The following is a 23380-nucleotide window of genomic DNA, read 5'->3' as shown; positions in this document are numbered from 1 at the left end:
TATAATGGCTATATGTTACATAACAAACAATTTCCTCCAAATTTAGATCATTTGAGGTTCCATCCTTTATATCCCTTTCACCCCCCAGCTCTCAGCGAACACAAGCCACAGATAGACTCTCTCTAGACACGCAAACACATTTGGGCTTTTACCTCCCAATGATAAACAAAACGAGTGGAAACTTTAAAGTGCCTAAGGCCGTGTTTACATTTTACTTCTTTTTTGACAACAAAAAATTGACAATGGCACTTTGGTTACAAACAGCAGCCGGCAATGTTCAAAGATAGCATTTGTGCATGGAGGCAGAGAGACAAGCAAAACAGAATTCTATTTGAATATAAACAAAAACTTTGCTATAACCAATCACATATTTCAAAACGACAAAACTAATTTCACGCTAGAAATGCAATCAAAAGTTATTGAAATGAAAATGAAACTTACATTTATACAAAACTATGCTCCAACGGCGTTTCAGCCACCACTTATTTTTTTTAGAGCTTGAGACTTCTCGACCAATCACATTCCTCACATGTTGTTATGGAAAAGACAGGTCTCTGTCACTGGTTAGCTGTGAAAAAGGTGCTTGACGTAGGGCGTTTTTTCAGAAAAGTTGAACTTTTTTCATCTTCAAAAGACGCTCTGAGCTGCAGAAAAAGACGCTGGCGTTTAAAAAAGCGCTCAGGACTTTTTTGAAAACTCCATAGGATTATAATGTAAAACAGAACTCAAGTGTGAACATGGCCTTACACAACAAAGTTCTCATTCCCAAACCAGATTTCTCACTACACGCAGTCAACAACAGGGCGTCAAAAACAAATTTGTGACTGAAAATTATATGGGTAACAGACAACCAGATTTTTTTATTGTATTTATAGATTTGTATTATTCCATAATCTTATATACTATTCCAGTGTAAAAGTGTGTTTGTTGTCACATTCAAATGTAAAGACCTGCTCCAGCTCTGTAAACTCTTTCAAAAGTAAAGACCTGCTCCAGCTCTGTAAACTCTTTCAAGATAACATCACCCCGCACTGATATTTACAGCACCACCACTTTTTATCATCAAATCAAATCGTATTTTCTCCTGCTGAGCTAGTTTCACTTAGAAAAGTAAAAATGGCCATGCATTTTAAATGCACAACCTGCTCACTTAATGTGGGAAATATTAAAAACTGCTGTGAGAGAAAAAGCGCAACAGGTTATTCAGGTCCACGCATTATGCTTCAACCCACTGAAATTAACACCCACACCCCAATATCAGCTTGCAGACATTTCCTGACTACTTGTTCTATGTGGTTAACTTGTTCTGAAAGTTTTTTCTTATTACATTGCAATGCAGTTATACACTGTATTGCTATGCAAGATATTATAACACTAATCAGAAAATGCAAACACATGAGTTTTAGACTGATAGAACTAAAGCTTTTATTTTTTACTTTTTCATTCAATATTCAATAGTAACTTACCTGTTTCAAGTGCTTTTAATGAATAACATTTTAAAAATAGATACATTTAGGACTTATTAGCTTAACAAATGTGAACATTTTGCTTCCGTGTACTATTAAGTTGTACAGACTAACTTAATATTAGCTACCTTTAATATATTTAGAAACATAATGATAAAATGTGCTTATGGTATACATATGTTTTCACACTGTATTTACTTTGGAAGTACCCGTATTTAAACTAGTGGCGGTATTCAATAATCTGTTTCATTGTGATAAATGATTTGGACAATATTGGCAATATGAGCAATTCAATATACTGTGAAAAATTCTACATAAAATATTAGAATATTTGTTTACATTTTTCTGAAACCACTGTAGCTTACCTTAGTATGCTCTAACGCAGTGGTTCTCAAACTTTTTTGGTCATTTAGTTCTACCCATTTTCTGTATTTCTCATTTAACTGCATTTGCGTTATTTTAGCCTCTCATCGGCCAATCATCCACAGTACATTCTTAATATCAGTATCAGCACTGGCTATTACAAAACCCATATCGGTCAACCACCAAAATGTATGCTGATATTTTTTGCAATCAATTAATAAATAAAAAAAAGTTGGTATATTTCACAAGTAATACATATAATTTTTCCTACACAAGTTTCTTTATAGATAAAAATGCCAAATATAAGTAGAGCAGTAAAACTAACAATAACAGTCACACATGGACACAGGACTTTCAAAAAAAAAATGATACTGTTAGTGGCCCAATGACGTGTTTTTGTCATTAATATCCCGGTTTTGAGGTAACATTAACGGTCCAGTTTAAGTTACACCATTACTTAATACTTAAGGTTTGGGCTTTAACAATAGGAATGGTGATTCAAGTAATCAAGACACACCCAGGTTAACAGTTTTTATAAGAAATTGACGTCATTCCATTTACCTGAAATATCAAATTCCTTCTTAATCTCAAAAGGGCATAATCCTTCAATGTGTGAAACCCTGGAAACCTTTCTAGTGGAACAGGGCTGGACTGGGAAGAAAAATCGGCCCTGGCATTTTTAGGCCCACATCGGCCCTCCTCCGAATGTGTCGACGGGGGGGGGGGGGATATATACGTGTCTTTTTCATTCATGCTGCGTGCATTCGCATTTATAATACGTCCGTCTAAGCGGCCAACACCGTTACGGCCCCATACGTTAGCGGCCCACCGGGAAAACGCCCGGTACGCCAGATGGCCAGTCCGCCCCTGTAGTGGAATGAAAACCATTTTGGACTTGAATATGTTTCTTACATTGTATTGCAAGCAAGCAGCTCAACTGTTAGAGCACTGTTAGTGTTACCGCTGGAATTTAGAACTGATTCCCTGTTTATATCGTTACAGTTGCATTGTTACTATACCAAACTTCTTCATCTCATTGTTGAAAGTTGAAAGGACCTACTGCATTCTTCGGTTAGGTAACCTCCCTCTGGAACAATGGTAGAATAGAGGAAGAGGTTCCTCCCGGTGTATGTAAACACATGGAGGCCCAGCGAGTGTTTTCTAAGAGAACTCACTCTCATTTGAGGGAAAAAATTCATGACACTATATTCTCTTGTTTGGTGTAGCCCAAAAAGAAGTAACATACCCAGATCTTTGTGAGAACATTGCTACAAGACTTAATGGAATAGACTACTGCCTTTAGGGACCAGCAAATTTCACCCAAGGCATAATACCATACCATGTGTGGTGCAGATGGATTTTAAACAAGAAAAAAATGTGTCTGTTGTTGTTGTAAAAAGCAACAAATTTTGAGACAACCCTACTCTCATAGACAGCTATCTGTTAGCATTCTCATTCCTCGTAATGGCAGTAGTTCAGTTAGCACAGGACCCCATGGAAGTACACAACGAAAATCTGTCATTTTTGTTCATGGACCCACATTTACAAACATGGCCATCTAAACCAGAGACTACAGCACAAAATGTTCAACGTCACTGTAACTTCACTCTTTCATACATGTAACATAGATGTAATTAAAGGGGAACTCCGACCAAAAATGAAAATTCTGCAATTAATCACTCACCCTCAAGTAGTTTAAAATCCCTAGGACCTCTGTTTTTCCCCAGAATGCAAATTAAGGTAGTTTTAATGGCAGAATTTTCATTTTTGACCAGAGTTCCCCTTTAATCTTTCAGAGATGCCAACAAAATCAACACACAGGTGAACAAACAAGTGACACCTTATCAGCATTTAAGTTAGCGATACTGTATATCAAAGAGTTTGTGCTTGCATTTTAAAATAACCTCAGCTAATGACTCACATGTTAAACACTAAAGATGGTGTTATCATTTCAGGGCACCTTAAACAACTCGCCCAACTCAACATCTGACCAAAACTTATTTGCTAAAGGCCTCAGGAAGACAAGTCAAGGTGAGCTGCTCCAGGAGGAAATATGTGCCTCTCACTGCCAATTTTCGATAAAAACATTAATCTCGCAGCAAATACTTCCATCACAAAAACTTCACAGTGACTAACTGCCCCTCAGGTTATTGTTTGTGTCATCTTTATGAAAAACTGAGGGTCATACGTTCAAAAACATTTAAAAAACTCAAACTTGTCTACTGCTTACTACCTGCTTTGATTTAGCGTTAAGAGACACACCCCACAAAGGTAGAAGTTTTATCTTTATAAATGGTCGATTGAATCTACTTAGAGCAACCTGGCTTAATGCCCTGCATTAGACAATCCTGGCTGATCATCCAAAGGTCATTTAAACCAATCTATAAAAGTTGTGTCACTTGTTTCATAAAGTATGTGCGCAATTCCAACACAGAAGTCTGGAAGTATTAAAAATAAGCATGATGATACAATTTTTTGCCATACAGTCTTTTTTGCCTTGTGAATCGATTTTTTCCTTCAGATTAAACGACTCATTTCATTAAAATAAGATCCATTTACAAATTATGGCGCATATTGTTTCAAGGAATGAAAGGCTATTTTCATTTTAGTATAGCTCTAGCTATTCAAGTTATTTGTACACAGAGAAATTGAGTTGTTTGTCTACAGTCCGTTTTATTTACAAAGCCCAACATAGCCATAACCACATTCATTCATTTTAAGAAAATAGATATAGCCTAATGGTGCATTGAAAGCAAAATGTGAATGTGTTTAAAACAATCTTTTGTTTTTCCTGATATAAGATACGGAAGAACAGCAAGTTACATGAAGCTGGAGGTTTGGTTGGAGAGTATACAGTAAATGCATATTCTTTTATGCTAATTTTATATTTTCATTGCTCTTTTTTTCAGTACAAATATAACATGACATGTTACTGACCATGTTTTTGTATTCAAAACGTGTAGATTACTTTAATGCAATGTAGCCACTGCAATTTACCAATTGCCAATATACATGTCATATTAGGGCTATATTAGCTAATCAGTGATGCTAATATAATTTTCTATATGTTTTAATGACTAGTAAAAGATACAAGATACCAATATAAATGTTTGAACAGTACATCAGTGTTGTGCATCTTTAAAATAAAATAAAAATATAGCCATTTTTATTCTACAAAAAATAGCCATTGTTTTTACATCTAGAGTGTAAAAAAAACAGGTTTTCGGCACATCACCTTTCACTTTGAAATTACAAAGAAAGTTAAAAGTAGTATTGCATAAAGAATTTTACAACCTGAAATGCAACTCCCAATATAAACACAAGCAAGACATCATATCTGTATTCATGAGGTGGTAATTTTTAACCCAGGCCTGCTGGACACAAGATATCATCTCTACATTATATCATACACATGACCTCATAACTAGCCGACTGCCAATGCTTCTTTACATATCTCAGCTGTCCATCTATTATACAACCAAATGTTGTTGTAAAATACCCATCATGCATTTTGGCTGTGTTTACAGATCAAACTATGATTCCAGTTTACAGCATAATGTACTCCTATAAGACGTTTCTGAAGTAATTTGTACCATTTTATTATTTTATTTGATCCCCTAATGTCAGCAAAGGCCTTTTTTGGAAACAATATCTTACTTTTAGGACTGTGTGAAATCGAAAACGTTTCAACCTCTTTGTATGAATCTGGTAATAAACAACGTTCCTGGATTAACGCCCTTGTTTGGCAAGACTTCAAAGAGTCAGATATGATCGGTTATATAATTAAAACATAACTCAGGGAGACTATAATTTAGTCCAGACCTGTCTAAGAGGATAAAAGGTGTGTATTAGTGAAACGTTCAACATAAACCAACATCTTTCCCTGTATATTTTAGGCACTTATGAAGGCAGATAGCATTCAGCCCTGCAGAAGAACTCTGTGTATGGGAGAGTGAATTCTGTGATCCGTGGCTTGAGTTGAAAGCACATACTGGGATCCAACTAACAAAACACACTCGAGCCTAACATCTGAAGTTTATTTCTGTAAATACTTTAAGCAAATAAATGCAAATGTCCAATACCGCTTGCTAAAGACAATAAGCAGCTTCAACCTAAACAGTATACTAAACTGGCAGTCAACCCATATTTGAACAATTTTACATGGCCGGTTGGTCATGTAACCTTTAGGACGGTTAACAACAATATAAATACAATTATGTTGATAGACCACCATGCAAGTCCTTCATTCAAACATTTTTGCAGCGGATCCATGGATCAGTGCACAAGGTAATGATTTAGAAAGAAGGTCCATTCTCCATTTCCTACAGTATGAAATCTTACTGGCCCTGTGCAAAAATTTGCCATGCTAAATTTACATTTACATCTATGCATTTGGCAGATGCTTTTATCCACTATACATTTTGTTTCTAAGTATGTGCAATCCCCTGGGATCGAACCCACGACCTTGGCATTGTTAGCGCCATGCTCTAACCACTTAGCTACAGGAAAAACTATCTGTAGCGAGGAAGGCGGGGCGAGAGCCGTGGGGCGGGTAAGGCGGGGCCGGCGGCGTAAGTGGCAACGAGTGTCAGCTGTGCGACCGCCGGTCCCCGCATGCCTCACGGGGGAGCTCGGGAGCATAAGAGGACGAGCGACCGGACCATCGAGAGAGAGGACCCGGGCCCGGAAACAGTTAAGTTTGTTTATGTGTTCATGTGGCCGGCAGTCGACCGTGAGGTGGCTGCCGGCCTGTTATTTGCTGTTTATTTATTTTTGAATTAAAGTTTTATGGATGTTCGCCGGTTCCCGCCTCCTTCCTTCCCTACATTGAACTTTGCTACACTATCTATATCATCTAACTATAAAATCTATACAGACTGAGCCGTGTTTTTGTGGGTTAACCCCTATATGATACAAATACCAAATGTCACATTCAGAAGGTCAAAAAAACACTGAGCTCAGTTGTTTTAGCACAGGTGTTTCTCATTTTGAGGTAGCGGAGCATGCAGTGTCAGGAAAGCACATACAGCAGAAACGAACGGTGAGAGCAAATTTTCCTCTGTCTAAATCCATCGGTGTGGAAAAAACTGCGCCACATCAAATGATAAAGAAATTACGTGTCTGGAAAAGACGAGATGCCTGTAGCCACTTGTACATGCAGCTGATGAGGCAGAACTGACTTAGTACGCCACTAAGCAAGCAAGAACATCCAAGACACAAGCCTCTACAGGGACTCTACAGACGAGCATCTTGCACACGCAAGAGCCAAAGGTGAAACTACGCTTTCTGCCAACTAGAAGACAAAACAAAAAGTAATTTTTTTCTCAGAAAATGACAAGATAAGGTTATTGGGATGCCTCTCAGGAGAGCTGCTGACTTTAGAGTTACTCATGGACTGTTGGGTCATACTAAACAAACACACTTTATCTGACTGAAGACAACTAATGTACCAAATCACTCTATTGGGAGACATAAGGAAGTAACTTTCTCCTACATACTAAACTGTTCTTGAAGACAACCAGTAGAAACAGAGTATACTGACCTCTATCCTTAATTTTAGAAGTTAGATTTAGCATTTGACAACAGGAAGGGGGAAAACCTCTCAGGCTTGTGTAAAAGACTCACACCAGGGAAAAGATCAAAGTTAAAACATGGATTGTCACTCATGTTCTTCTCATGGGGGCGGTGTGTTACATGGCAAACTATAACACTGTGATGGGAAATTTTGCACGGGCAAGCACTATAAACATTTTCTTTACAAAACAAAGCAATTAAATAAATTTGGCGCCCGAAATATATAAACATTTTGTGAAGAAAAATAAGATACATTTGCAAGCTTCTGCAAATAATGCAGGATTAGTTGAACTGGCTGTCATTTTTGCAATGATAAAACCTGAAGGGTCTGTCCGTGCCAAATGTTGCCAAGTCAGGCTGGTAGGATCCCAAAACAAACAGAAAGTTTTATAGCCCCACCACAGTGTCAACTTTGTGTTATGGATTGTTAAACAAACATTACAGAGTTTAGACTCTCTTTTAACAAACAAGACATGCTAAACATACACACACATCAGGCGTTTTGTTGCCGAGATCTCACCAATATCATTATCACAAACTCACTCATTTACCCTTCGTTTCAAATTACACAAAACAGTGTTCACATGATGATGTCATCTCGGGACGTTCTGCTCACCGTATCAGGTTACCTCATTTTTGCAATACAAGACCCTGAAAACAGATCTTTTGAATTTCACACCCACTAAACACTAACCAGCAGAAATGACAGCAGCGCATGCTGTTCACATCATTAGCAGCCTATTTCCATAACTACAATTCGTCTCAGCAACTGACCAAAAAGGTATCACATATCCCTGTCAGAAATGAATCAACATGAAGGCCTATATCGTGTGCAAAGGTCAAACCTACATGCGTAACTGCAGACCTAACTGTAGCCCATCTGCCCAAAATAGCCCAAGGACAACCCAATATTCTAACACCAGACATGTAACCATGTAACCACCAGCCACAACAGCACTGAAACCCAAGTAAATGGAAAACTGTGGCAAATTCAGATCTTATTTGCTTAATATGCTTTGCCCTAAAGTGCACTAATATTTCACACCTAACGGTACCTTGACCAGTGTGTAAAATATTTGTAATCTTTAGGGCTGTCAACGTTAATGCGTTAACATATTCGATTAATCAAAATATTTTAATGCGATAATATTTTTTTAACGAGAATTAATCGTTTAATAAGGTTTGAACCCAACTTCTTGCAGTCATCGCAACGCGGAGACGTGTGCCCTACGCCGTAGCCTTTGGTGACGTACAGTGAACGCTACGCTGCTTAACATGATGGCAGAAGACACAACACCTGGTCTGCTTAATGGCAAGTTTCTTTATAAAAAGCTTCCAGATGGAAGTTTGGATAAAACCAAAGTGGTGTGCACTTATTGTAGCGACGAATTGTCTTATCACCGAAGCACGACAAGTTTGAAGTACCATCTTCGGGCCAAACATATGTATTTTGCAGATGTTAGCAAAGTTGCTGGTGATGAGACAGCGTCAACAAGCCGTGCTCGTCAAAGGACACTGGATGAGTGCAGCCGGGGCAAACCTGTAAACAAAACAACAACAGCAAAGCTAACTTATTCCATTACTAAATGGATCGCCACAGACTGCAGACCCATCAGCATAGTTCAGGACCGTGGGCTTCAAGACATCATTCAGATTGCCACAGGCGACCCATCATACCAGTTACCTTCGAGGGGAACTATTGTTTCGAGAGTAGATGAACTGTACGACACTGAAAAAGCTAAAAAGGCGAGTCAGTTGGCAGAAGGCACTTTCATTGCACTTACTGGAGACCACTGGACATCAGTAAGTAACCAAAACTACCTCGGTGTAACAGCACACCTAATCGATGACAACTGGCATCTGCACTCATTCACTTTAGGTGTGTTAAAAACCGAAGAAAGGCATTTTGCCGAAGCATGCGCAAACCAGTTTCTCAACGTTGCAAATGAGTGGAAGATAACGGCCAAAGTCACTACAATAGGAACGGACAGTGCTCCCAATATGATTGCTGCTGCAAGGAGTTTACCATTCGAGCATATTCCTTGTGTGGCGCACGTTATACAAAGAGTAATCACCATGGCTATTCGGGACAGCGGATTTGACAGCATTTTAGCAAAGTGCCGTAAAATAGTTGGACACTTCAAGCACAGTCCCGCAAACACTGCAGAGCTAAAAGCTCTGCAAGTCTCACATGGACTAACAGAGAGAGGAGTCTCTCGTGCAGGATGTAACGACGCGCTGGAATTCAACTCTTGAAATGATAAGGCGGCTTCGATGCAATAAAGATCCACTGAACGCAGCGCTGGCACAGCAGAAGCATAAGTTAGCCATGCTAACCTCAGCTGATTTTGACAGACTGGCAAAGCTGGAAGCAGTGCTGAAACCATGCAAGTAATGTGATTCTTTTCGATTCAATTTTACTAATAAAATAAAGTCGTTTATAAGTCGTCTAAACATAATGTAATATACCCTGAATAGGTACCATCTGAATGTAAACTGTAGTCTCATTTTGTCAATTTTGTGTCTGTACTGTAGGTACATCACTGAGCTCCTAGGTGGTGAAAAGTATGTATCCTGCTCTGTGGTGCTACCTGCGCTGTGCCATCTCCTGCATACAATGGAAGTCTCTGATGTTGCCCCTGCCTACATAGTGCGCTTCAAGGGTGCATTCACAAAGGACCTCAACAGGCGAAGGGAGACCTCAAACCTATTGTGGTTAAAGGTAGCAACAGCTCTAGATCCCAGGTTCAAGGAACTGAGGTGCTTGCCCAAAGCAGAGAAGGGAGAGGTGTGGCAAAAGCTGAATATGATGCTGAAGCATGGGGAACCTGCTCCACAGACCTTTGGAGAAGAAGTAGAACCAGAGCCACCGAAGAAGAAGATGGCCCTCCTAGTGATGGGATCAGAGTCAGAGTCTGATGATGAGGCACTGTTCACAGATACATGTCTAGAGAGGTACAAGGCAGAGCCCTGTATCAGCATAGACACATGTACACTGCAGTGGTGGTCAGCACATTCAGGTTCACAAGGTAAGATGGCACATATTGCAAAACGGTATTTGGCTACACCTGCCTCAACAGTCCCGTGTGAGAGACTGTTCTCTTTGGCAGGCCACATTGTGCAGAAGAAGAGGTCAGCTCTGTCATCTGAAAATGTTAATAAGCTAGTCTCTCTTAGCAACTGGCTGAAACAACAGACTGTATGATTGGTTGGCAGGAGGAATGTTGCATAGATGCACAATGTAGAAACTGTTAATTTTGTCTCTTTACAGAAATTTCATTTCTAAAATAGGCCAATAATATAATTGTTGACTGCTGAGATAATTATACTGGAGGATCTGTTTCCTTAAGCTAGTTTGTTATGCATTTCATTTTCTTTATTATTAGATCAAGAATGTAGATACTGTTCATTTGGTCTCTTTGCAAACATTTAATTTCTAAAATAGGATTATAATAGAAATGTAAATTGCTGAGATAATTAAACGGGAGAATCTGTCTCCTTAAACTAGTTTGTCATGCATTTCTTTATTTCAACAAATTTACAGGTAAATCCTGGTATTTTAAATTTGCGATTAATCATGATTAATCACAGTCCATGACTTTTTAATCGATTGACAGCACTATAATATTTAAATAATATAATATTAAATTGAGCTGAAATAATCACAGTCTTAAGCACAGCCCAATAAAACAAGTGACAAGTGCACTTGGTGTTGTGCTAATGCTTTGGAAGACAGATGTGATGTGCTGTGCTGTGCTGTGCTGTGCTTCACTGCTCTTGCTCCAAACTACAGAGACCATGCAAGATGTATAAAAACATGATTATCCATTATGTCATGTTCTCTACCACAAAAACCCAGTGGCATTCACGACTGCTCATTTTAGCCTTGAAACCTTGGAGACCTTCTGCACAAGGCAAACCAGAGCTCAGTTTTAAAGAGTCATGTCTTAACCGTCTGAAGAACTGGGAAAAGTGCCTATAAAATGTGGAGCAAATGACCTACTGTGGAGCCGAACAATCCCGGAACCATCAAGTGTGAAAGTGTAAATGCTCTTTAGATTTAATAATCTATTCAAAATTACGAAATCTTGCCACGATGAGAGCAGATTTTATAACAAGCTTTAGATAACGTACTGTGGTAGTTTCAGTGTAATGTGTTGATATCAGGAAGTAATATTGTTGTGCATAATTATTACACGGCTCGTTGGAATGCTTGATTCTGATTGGCAAGTCGCGACATCTGCAGGTTCGTTATTCCCAGATAACAACCTCTCAAAACTAATAACACACGGTAAACCGGATGCAGCAAATCATTTTGACAGGTTTTTTGACAAATTAAATACAAATATGTCTTTTAATAACATACGTATATGACATTATATTTACATATGATTAAACCAAATTGCCTGTTCTTGACATTTGAACGTGGTTTCTTACCTTAAAACCGAAAGTAAACGGCTTTTCCTTGTAGAAGGTCTACATTCGGTAAAAATGAGCTAATAAAATATTTCATGACCAGTTTTTTTCTCATGTGGCAAGTAGTTGTGTAATAAGCGGGATAATGTACAAGCAGCTGGCTGTTATCGCTAAATAAGCCCCTTCAGTGCTTTGCGTCTGGTCCTGATCACACTGTCGGGGCTTATTTCTGCGATAACAACCGGCTGCCTGTACATTATCCCTTACTTAAGCTATGTTACTGTATGTGAATACTTCAGTTTTGGAACGTCAAAGCAAATCACAGACACTGTAGAGGTACAGTACTCTCTAGGGCTTTTTTATTTCGCCATTTAAATTAAACATTAATTCTGTAATTATTTAGATACATTACATTAGTGGTGAAACGGATCTCGGATGATCCGTGATCCGTACGGATCATGCTCTATGGTTCGGAACAGTGCTCGAATTGAATCAAGACCCCCCCATAAGACTTTTTTTTGGTGAGGGTGGGGGTTAATCTCGCAATATACAATTTATACAAAAAACACAATATATTTGATCATAATATGCATAACTATATACTATTTATTAAAAACAGGCTTACATAAAAGAACAGACTTCTTTTACTGTATTTTGGATCAAATCAAGGCAGGCTTGGTGAACAGAAATGACTTTTGAACAGTAGTGTACATCCAACAGAATATTCTAGCATTATTTACCAATGTAGTATTTACTATTTTCCCTAAATACAACTGGATGATTGACACTTTGTGAAAATAATGTTTGTTCTAAAAAAAGACTTGTTTAAATGCAAGAAACTAGTTTATTAGATATTAAAATATAAATTGTGACAAGACGGGCTGTCAGTCTGTGTGTTAGTGTAGTGGGGATTTTTCAAAGATTTCAGTGCAGTTTACATAGTTACGTCCAGTAGGTGGCGACAAGGGACTGTTATGAGTCAGTCCAAAAGTCTGCTTTATTTAGGAATAGGGATGTAACGATTCACCACGAGCCGGTTGAAAATCAGTTATAATGAGTGACGATTCAAATCGGTTGAGGTGTGAACTGAATCGCAATACATTTTTTGAACAGCAGGGGCCGCTATTTTCACTGCAAATCTAAACATGGACATGCTGATATTTCTTAAATGCAAAAAAATCCAAGAAAAGCTCAGACAGTATTAGTTTGTTTATATTAAAGAGACTTTTTCTATTATTAATTTGTTATAAAATTGCAGTTTAGTTTTGTTATTTGAAATAAAACATTATTTTATTATACAAAGAAATGTGAAGCATTTAAGAAATAATGCAAGGGAAGTTGTTAATTTCTAATTTGTTTCAACTCATTTTGTAAAAATAAATCGTGAGTAAATCGTGAATAAATCGCATCGTGAGATCAGAATCGTGAATCGCATCGCATCGTGAGCTGAGTGAATCGTTACATCCCTATTTAGGAACTAACTATGGCTATCGATATGTCAATCATAGCTATTTCAATGGGTGAATCCCCGCATTTATATGCCGATGTAACTCCCGAAACTTTGCAGCGTGTTGGCCGTTGGTTTTAGCAGCATGGATAGCAGCAAGTTTTATACAATTCTGAATGCATTATATATATAGCACAGAAGCCGCACAACGAGCACTCCCTATATAATAACTAAAAAGCTGTCACTCATCTTCATCGAGATCTCTAGCACCCCAGAACCAGGCCTAATAATAATTTACGCAAGGAATACAAAAGCCCCCACATGGAGTTGATAAATATAGTGGAAAATATATATCGAAAAAATTACCCCTCAAAAAAGTAGAAGCTTCCTCTTCCCGACTGCGAGTGGAGGTTTATTATTCTCCATTTTTTAGCTGAAGTTAGCTTCACCGGAGCAACGCAAATCAAGCAGTCATGTCAACGATGTACCGTCGTTAGACGTGGGGCGGGGCATTTAAAATTTAAAGAGACAACTAGGCCATAAACAAACTTAATATAAATTATTGTAAATAATTAATTCACGAAAATGACCATATTTATGGCATGAATTTAATCACATTTGTCATTATAATTTTTACTCAAATAAAAATATCTGAGGGACCCCCCCAAGTCTATTTTTTACTTCTTATGGAGGGTCCCTAATGCCTTATGGGGGGTCCCGGATTCCCCCAGCCTCCCTTCAATTCGAGCACTGGTTCGGAATGCATGTGACCCGCGGAACTGTAAATTTATTCATCATAGAGGAAAAGATCCATCTGGACGAGTACAATATTAAAGTGCATTCTCACGTACAGTATATCTTAACTTAAACTGCTGCATAAGCTAGAGTAATGTTGTGTTGAGTCAAAGCAGAAATGACGAGATCCACGCGCACCACTTCAGCAATTTTGATGCCCCGCCCACTCATAATTCAGTAACGCATTTAAAACGACGAAAGTCAGTCAAGATTCTAACTACATGATTGCCACCTCATAACACCGGTCACTAGGGCTGTCACGATTATGAAATTTGATTGACGATTAATTGTCTAATAAATCATTGCGATTATGGCGATTAATTGTCTGTTTTTGAGCTTTGACATTTAATTCTCATTCATTTTTGATTCAGCGATTGAAACGACCATATTGTTCTGAATACAAGACTATGTTTTTTTCTTGGAAATACATCGGAAAAAATTTGATCATCATATATTTAAGGTTTAGGCTTTTACCTGTCAATAATACAACCACCAAATACTTGTAAATGAAGTAAATTGATCAGGTGTGAATTGAAGCCACCATTAAAATACTATCAGTCATAGAAAAGCTTCTAGTCTGTTTTTTTTCTCACTTGCAAGACTACAGTAAAATTTTACTTGTGTGTTAATGACATTTTGGTAGACTGGTTTTCACACTGAGATTTGCTTAAATAATATTAAATTGTACTGCAGGTACAGTACAGTACAGTTTTTTTTTTAAGTAATTGTGTTGTGGTGGTACATTTTACAAGTATTACCATGCTTTAGTAACAATATATACACTAAAATATGCAATATGCAGATGCACTACAGCTCCCCCTAGTGTCTTCTATAGAGATGTGCAATAATTGCGATGATCCGAAATCATCGCGATGAGGTCAAACAATCGCGATGAGACGATTATTTAATAATCGTGACAGCCCTACCGGTCACATTTATAATCTGATCTCTAGAGATCCAGTTGTCAGCCGTTTACTCTGACTGCACATTTATATCATATTTATTTGTTATACATATTGTTTTTTTTATATTGCATGCATACTGTATGGCATAGCCTAGAAGATAAATAATAACTGTTTAGAAACAAGATTATCTGTTAAATTAATCTGTTGATATCTTCAAAGTATTTTCACAATTGATCCGAAAAATTATCTGATCCGTGACCCAAAATCCGTGATATGATCTGAACCATGAGTTTTGTGATCCATTGCACCACTACTTTACATGTTAAGTAACATAAAAAACTGTTGCATATAGAATTTCAATCAATTGTTAAGTGTATAACGGAAATGCTATAAAAGAAAAAACTCTTTATGGAACCATTTAGCCAAAAATAGTGATTCTGTGGCATTGTGAAGCATATTTTTATTTGTTTTAAGAATACTTTAATATCTACAGTTAGGGTTGCACTAAATCTCTTAAACAGTTGTTCACATCATTATCAACAAATTGTTGCCTTCGGTTTTGTACAATTTCTTACAATGTAAACAGCTTTGTTGATTTAATAGGAGCAATGCACTTTTGTTGCATCGCAGGGCACAGCATGCTCTGTATGCAGTGTAGGATTGAACATGCGATAGACTACATGTGTTTTTTTCTTTTAAATTGACAGATGAATGTATTCAATTTGGCAGAAGTAGTTGTATAACTGCACAGAAACTTTATTTGGCCTTTAAGACAATAACAGGTGTTATTTTTTAATTTTACATCTTTCAAAAGTTAAACTTTAACAGTGGAGTCTGTGTTGAATTCAGTAGTAGTTTGATGTTTGTCAGCAGACAAATACTGACAGTGCCTTCGTGAATGAACATTTCCAAATAAGATGAAGTGCAATTTCCTTTCCCTCCACTCACAAGAATCGAGCAAGGTTTTTACTCTGCTTTTGGAAAGCATGCATCTGTTTACGTCTATTGGGAGATGTTGTCAACACAGGAAACATGACTTTGCTACTGAGATTTTGAAGGGCTGATATACACCAGTTTATCTTCAGGGGCAGTGAAATGTGCGGGTCAACGTGCCTCTTTATGGCCAATGGGAACCACCGTGACACGAGTTTCTGGTGTGGCTGACCCCGGCAGCTCTGCTCTGTAATATAACCTCTAGAGGAACATGATTTAGTTTGGAAATGGAGCAGGGGAGAAGGTTAAGGTCAGGCAGATGTGCTGATGACGTTAGTTCTTGGATTATAAAGTGGAAGTTGTCCTTGATTTGGGATTTCTTTAATTTTTTAAGCAATAATTCACCCCAAAATCAAAAATCTGTCATTTGTTTACTTGACTTCATGCTTTTTTTTCTGTGGCATATTAATAAGTGAATGTCTGAAAATCCTGGCCAGTCTTCCATATAATGTAAGAACTATGACAAAAAATATAAATAAAAACATCAGGTGATCTGAAGTCATATGACAGGGTTTGGTTGAGAAGTACACTGAAATTTTGGAAGAGGAAATGATGATGCGACCAGGATTACATATGAAACAAGCCAGACTCTAGCTCTCATGGTTCTTGTCAGTGTTTTTCAGGATGATATATACCAACAACAAAAAAACTAAATAAAAGATAACCCACCCCTTACTTAGTGTGATTTTACTAACAAAAATGTATAATGATAACAGCACATGGTAACGGGTTGTTTTTCATTGTGGTTCTACAGTAATGTAGTAATGTGGAATATCATGATAAATACAATAATAATCAAATATGCTAAGAAGGGGTGTGACGAGATCTCGTGGCGCGAGATCCGAATTTCCTTACGCAATTGGCCTGATGGAGTGCTGGGCTCGAAATTGCGACCATTTAAGTCGCATATGCTCCAAAATATATTTGGGAGCATTTGTGTGAGTGCAGATTTTGTTGTGGTGCGACCGGTTTTCATTACTGTACAGAACACACTAATAAACTGCACAAAGTATGTGTGTGCTGTGAGCTACAGTGACCGGCCCGGACATTCATAGACAACATGATTTTCCATCCCGCGGCGCTACTTTCCCACCGTTTTTCTATGTGCATGCGCTAGACGGACGGGTTTCAATGTTCGCGTGCGTCTGCAGCACCTTGCGCATAAGCATTGTGTTTACGGCGATTTGCGCTGCCAGCTGAGCTGACTGTACCACAAGCATAACAATTGCAAGTTCACATTAGTTATTTTAAATACATTCACAGTCAAACCTCTTCAAAAACGGATCATGTCTCCTTCATATATGCAATGCAAGCATAAAACATGATGAGTTAATGTAGTTTTAACTGTTTCTCTGAAAGCTATGAGGGTTCAGTCAGTGGAGGAAGGAGGATTGACAGTGTCAAATGATCATAACCTCTGCTAACATGAGCACTAGAGAAAACAACCACAGCTCTTTACTAAAAGCTACGCCTGTTAAGAAAACAAAGCATACATTTTGTGCGCTTACTGCCTGTTAGTTGAGTTTGTGACAAAATAGTGTTCAAATATTGTTTATTACTGCATAATATAATAATATAAAATAGAAGTTTAATATGTTTCATAAAGTACAAGTTGATTTTATAATTTATGATGCCTACATTTTTTGAATTTTGTGTTAAGGAGAATAAAAGACTATTTTTCCCTATATATTAGGAAAAATATATTAGTGGTTGTTATCTGGGAATAACGCACCTGCAAATGTCGTGACTGGCCAATCAGAATCAAGCATTCCAACGAGTCTTGATATCCCAGATAACAACCTCTCAAAACTAATAACACATGGTAACCTGGATGCAGTAAATCATTTTGATAGTTTTTTTGACAAATTAAATATAAATATGTCTTTTAATAACATATGACATTATATTTACAAATGATTAAACCAAATTGCCTGTTCGTGTCATTTGAAAAAAGGAAATGGCTTTTCCTCGTGGAAAGTCTGCATTCGGTAAAAATGAGCTAATAAAAGGTCAAATTCACATTTTCTGTCCAATTCACATTTCATGTCCAGTTTTTTGGTCATGTGGCAAGTAACCGTGTAATAAGTGGGATAATGTACAGTACAAGCAGTTGGCTGTTATCGCGAAATAAGCCCCAACAGTGTGATCAGGACCCGACACGAAGCTACTTCCCACATGACAAAAAAACTGGACATGAAATGTGAATTTGAAATATTTTATTAGCTCATTTTAGCTTCGTGTATTTCTGCGATAACAACCGGCTGCCTGTACAATATCCCTTACATAACGAACCTTCAAATGTCGCGACTGGCCATCCAGAATCAAGCATTCCTACCAACCGTGTAATAAAGCAGTATAATAAGCAGCTTTCCTGTAGCTCAGTGGTAAGAGCATTGCGTTAACAACGCAAGGTTGTGGGTTCGATCCCAGGGATTGCACATGCCTATGTATAAATGTATAGGATAAAGCAATGTAAGTCGCTTTGGATAAAAGCGTCTGCTAAATGCGTAAATGTAAATAATAAGAACACTCTAGTTTGCTCACATTAATAGCTTTCAGTGTAGACAAAGTGTTGAGCAACCAGGACATATAGTTCCCTAAACAAAAAGGATGTGTTTGCCTAGACTGTCACTTTCCCTGGATCTTCAGGCTTAGTGTCTGTCTGTCTTTGATAACAGAATACTAATACTTCAGAAACCACAATATCAACATTGTTTGACAAAGGACAGGCGCTGAGGTTTATTTTAGATTACATTACAAAATGCTTTGATGCACGTACCTCAGCCAAGTTTCCAAACAGGTGTTAACAGACTGTCAACTTAAACAAAACAAAAAAACCCTGTGCTGGCACAACTTCCTTATAATAGCACTAACCACTCCATCGGCTTCACTGCTGTTTTAATTTCAACACTTCACCAAAAGGGTTTTGATTTGAAGTTATATCCTAAGATCCTATGCTGAGTTCATATCAGAGGTTATGGCTGTTTTGAATTCCTTGATATTACACTAAACACAAAACCTGCATTATTCATATAACCCAAAGCAAAAGAACAGATTAAAAACATTGATACATTAACCACCAAAACAAAAATTCCGTTGTCTAAAAGTCACGCTTTCAAGTTCATTTTAGGATTTCTTACCCTGCACCCATCAGACAACGCCCATTCTGGTACCTTCAAATTTCTTCTCAGTGCCATTGGTTTTTAATGTAAAATACTCCCTCAAAAGCCGATAATATACATCTCATCACATGTGGACAGGGCAAAACCCATAAATCAACAGCAAGCAGACAAGCATGCTGTGAATGACATCACCTGCAGTGGATGCAGGAGAAACCCTAAAAAGATTAAAGTCGAATCCTCTTAGCCAGTAAGCCATTCACCAACCCTGTACATCCTCTTCACAGGTCCAAGAAACAATGTTAAAATAAATTGATGTTTATTTATAACATCAGATATGGCGTTTTACTTGTCGAGTCCTGCTGAGAGCTTCCACTAATAGCGCTCAGTTATTCAGATTCATTTAAACGCACACATGAGTACTCATCATTCTGAGAACAATACCCCCTGAAAGGTCATGAATGATGATTCACTTACACTGATATTCAAAATACAGAATCTCAAAGCTGAGAGATACTTTAATAATTACAGAAGCAATAAAGTAATTATTTTAGGTTTGCTAATGTAAAACATCTTGGTTTCAGTGATTTCACTAAAGCAGCCTTGTTTCTACATGTCTTGGTAATTTATGCTTTTCCAAATAACACAATTATGTTAAACTCTATTTTCTGCTGTAAGAGTCACCACAAGAAACTGCCAAACAGGTTTTCTGAAAGATGCCCCTGTCTTACATTGATAAGTTCAAACAGGTGGTCCTGCCCCAAAATCACAACATTGGTTCATCCAATCTTACTTGTTTCAGGCTGGTCAGGATGCTCAAACAAACAATGTTTTGGAAGAGTCACAGAGAGAACATTTTTTACACCACGCCCACATAAAAAAAACCTTTGGGATAGTGGCACTGTTTTTGCATTCACCATCTTTTCTGGGGCAGCATTCATAAGGGAAAGGTGAAAAGAGAAGAAGGTTATTTAAGGGATGTAAAATAGGTTGATGAGTTCAAATTAAAACGGTCAGGTTGAGGTCGAACTAGCATTATGTTAAAGAACAGGTTAGTGGTGGCTAAGAAAAGTATTCTCAAATAAATAAAAAATATACCTGTATATTCAATTCTAAAATCAAAACAAAAATGTACAATATATAAAAACATAAGATTTATAAGATCTATTTTATTCTAAAATCAAAAGAAGAAAAAGAAACGATATTCTGCACAAAAACGAAGTCAAATTTAGGATCATTCAATATTTTACTGTAATACAGTATAAAATATACTGTAATACAAATATAGTTTTCATTTAAAGCAGTATAAAGTGCCAGTACAAAAAATATAAATATGCAATATAAATAGCCTACATAACAATTAATATAGAACTACTAGAATAATATTATAATAATTATATATTATATTATATCATATCATATATCTTTTTCTGCATCCCAGTAATGTTGTGTAAACTGAGAGGGAAATGTTTCATTTTCATAATGGAACAATGCAAACAGATATAGGCCTATTTGTCCTGAAAACTACTTCATATTTACACTTAGTAATGATCCCAAAATACAGTGGTGGTATCAGATGGTAATCTGTTCACATGACTACTTCATAGAACACTGGATCCATCTTCGGGCCCCCAGTTTGAAAACCACTGCTTTAATGATTGTACACAACAAAGCAGTTAAACTCTCACAATGTAAACAGACAGAACGAAGGCTGATAAGCCAAAGTTTCTCTGAAGACTGATTTCTGCAGTCACGTTGTGGACAGAGGATAAATCTCTCCCTCTGAGCGTCAGTTTACTCAAAGCGATCTATGTTCCCACTCACTTGACCTGGCTGAGTTGTCGACACGAGTGGAAACATCTCAAGTATCTGATTGGTGTGACAAGCTACGTAATCCTCATGCAAGCCAATTAGATGTCACTCATACTGAAAGTGGCCTGACATACAGTATTAGCTATGAGTTTAATTTGAAAATTGCTAGGTCGAGCTGGATAAACCAGTAGGGAAGTGCACAGCAACGACGAACCTACTTTACAAGTTAGACTAGGCAAACAAAGGTCAAAGTATTGCTGTTTGAACTGAAGAACCTATTTTACGAAACCAGAAAAAAACTGTTTTTGATTTTAAAGAATGTAAAATGCATGACCACTACAAATACAGTCTATGAAATTATATGAAACTATATGGCTGAAGTTTACAGCAAACGCAAAACACCTATATATAAATACATTTATGAATTTTCTGAACTATTTACACAGAGGCCATCATTGAAAATGTGTTTACAACCTATTTTACTTCCCTAATGTGATGAGATTTGAGTGAAAGGGGACATTTAATTACAGAAAGGCATCCAGGGGATGAGCTAAAAAATGTTGTCCTGACATTTTAATGGAAGATTACTGTAAACTTTTTTATGGACTCAATGGCCTATGTACTTGCATTAACATTAGCATATTTTCTACATTTCTAATCACAATAAAAACTAATTTGAATTTTCTGAATGAAATACTTGCAAAGCATCAAAAATAGCAATTAAAAGTCATAATCAAAACAACGTCAGGTGGTCAGACTCTCCAATCAGAATTCAGCATCAATTACACAAACAAATGCTACAAAGACTTTTGCACGTCTGAACGTAAATATTACGATGACATTACCTCGCTATCAGTTTGACTTTAACACTGGGGAGATGCAACATGTAATTCCAAGTGTATGTTAGACATACATTTTAATTGAGTCTTAATATTGTGTTAAGCACAACAGTAAACAGCTTGTTTTTTTATGTAATGAACTTGACCAAGCAGCATGTTGATCATACACACACTTTAACCAGTTACTGCGATAATCTACGATATAATAATAAACCCACTCATGCTTGTTGATATTAGTTCAGTGCACTTTACCATTTCATCCTCGTCATCCTCGTTTTCTCCTTGGTTCTCTCCATTTCTCGCTTGTCTCTCCTCGTTGCATTCCTTTAAATCGTTGTCCTTCACTTTTCCTTCCAAACTTACAAAATCTAAACAATGTCGTTTGAGTGACTCAAAGTGTAATTCGGGTTCAGATGGTTCGGAACGCGTCTCGCCCTCTGACACAGTGTCTGATCCAGATGTATCGTCTTCGCCACCACCAAATATTTTACACTGTTCACTCTCCATTGCCCTAAAACATCTCGTTAACCGTCTCGAACTTTAGTGACATGCCGTCATACAACTCCTCCAACGTCTGACTGAGGACTTAAAACAACTACCCTGCCGTTATTTTAACTAATATGTATGTTAGTAAAAAGGCAAACATCCATTCTAAGCGAAGTTTGTACCGCCGCACTGTGTGTGCTCAATGCCTCGCTGCAGCGTCTTTAACTGAAGCCAGCGCTCATTGGTTCAGCAAACTCCGCCCATCAGCCAATGAGAGAAGAGCGCTCTTTCAACGTGCTTTTAACTCCTGACGTCTCTACATTTGAGATCAAAATAAGAGAACAATTGTTAAACACTTAATTTTTTTGTAAAATGTTGTAATCTATATCTCTTGAAATTTAAATATTATTATACCAATGTTCTACCAGCATGTTTCACGAAAAAAACAAAACAATGGAATGGAAATGGGTAACTGAATGAATGAATGAATGAATGAATGAATGAATGAATGAATGAATGAATGAATGAATGAATGAATGAATGAATACAAGGCTTCTGTGGATACCCTGTAAAAAATTGAAATGATCAACAAATCATGGCAAAATATGTTTTTATGTTACTTTAACTTATTAAATGTGACTTACTAAAAATTTACTTATGAGTTAAATTACAGCACATTTAAATTGCATTTTCTGAATCTTTTGCTTGATGATTTGATGTTTACAGACAGATGTGTCACAGGGGCATTTTATGGTGAGAAATCATTTTTTATTTATGTGATGCTTTAAATACATGTATATTTGACAGTTAATTAAAGACGTGTGTTTCATATGCCTTAATTTGATCCATTGTTGATGTTTTGCTGTGTAGCTAATATTAGACTTCTATAAACCCTGTACAGATTATTTTTAGCGTAACCCAGGCATTTGACACAGAGCAAGAACGGTTTTAATGTTCATTATCATCTTAACTTTCACTTTCTATAACTGTGAATCCGCAGCTAAGGGAAAGAACGAAAAAATTGTTGGAGGGGGGCTCTTGGAGGTAACTGGCCCCGGGGCCTTTTGATGTCATAATCCGTCCCTGGGATGATGTTGTTCTACTTTTACATCCCTTGGATTTTTAATTCATAATCAAAATGCCACACAATTTTAATTCACAGGTA

General features: G+C 37.2%; 1 protein-coding gene across 6 annotated transcripts in view; it reads right to left on the bottom strand.

Moving 5' to 3' along the window:
- The window catches only part of mast4 (microtubule associated serine/threonine kinase family member 4), a 130185-nt gene extending 107765 nt beyond the window's left edge, over window positions 1-22420 (bottom strand). For 5 of the 6 annotated variants that reach the window (XM_057329032.1, XM_057329033.1, XM_057329034.1 and 2 more), the window contains exon 1: window positions 21982-22420. In XM_057329032.1, coding sequence (XP_057185015.1) covers window positions 21982-22236 — 255 coding nt within the window. In that variant the 5' untranslated portion in view covers window positions 22237-22420. The remainder of the gene's footprint in view (window positions 1-21981) is intronic. The other variant, XM_057329037.1, reaches the window with a different exon arrangement.
- Between the last annotated feature and the right edge of the window lie 960 nt (window positions 22421-23380).

Source organism: Triplophysa rosa, linkage group LG2 (genome assembly GCF_024868665.1).
Source record: "Triplophysa rosa linkage group LG2, Trosa_1v2, whole genome shotgun sequence".
Classification (NCBI taxonomy): domain Eukaryota; kingdom Metazoa; phylum Chordata; class Actinopteri; order Cypriniformes; family Nemacheilidae; genus Triplophysa; species Triplophysa rosa.
This window is presented reverse-complemented; position numbering and strand designations above follow the sequence as displayed.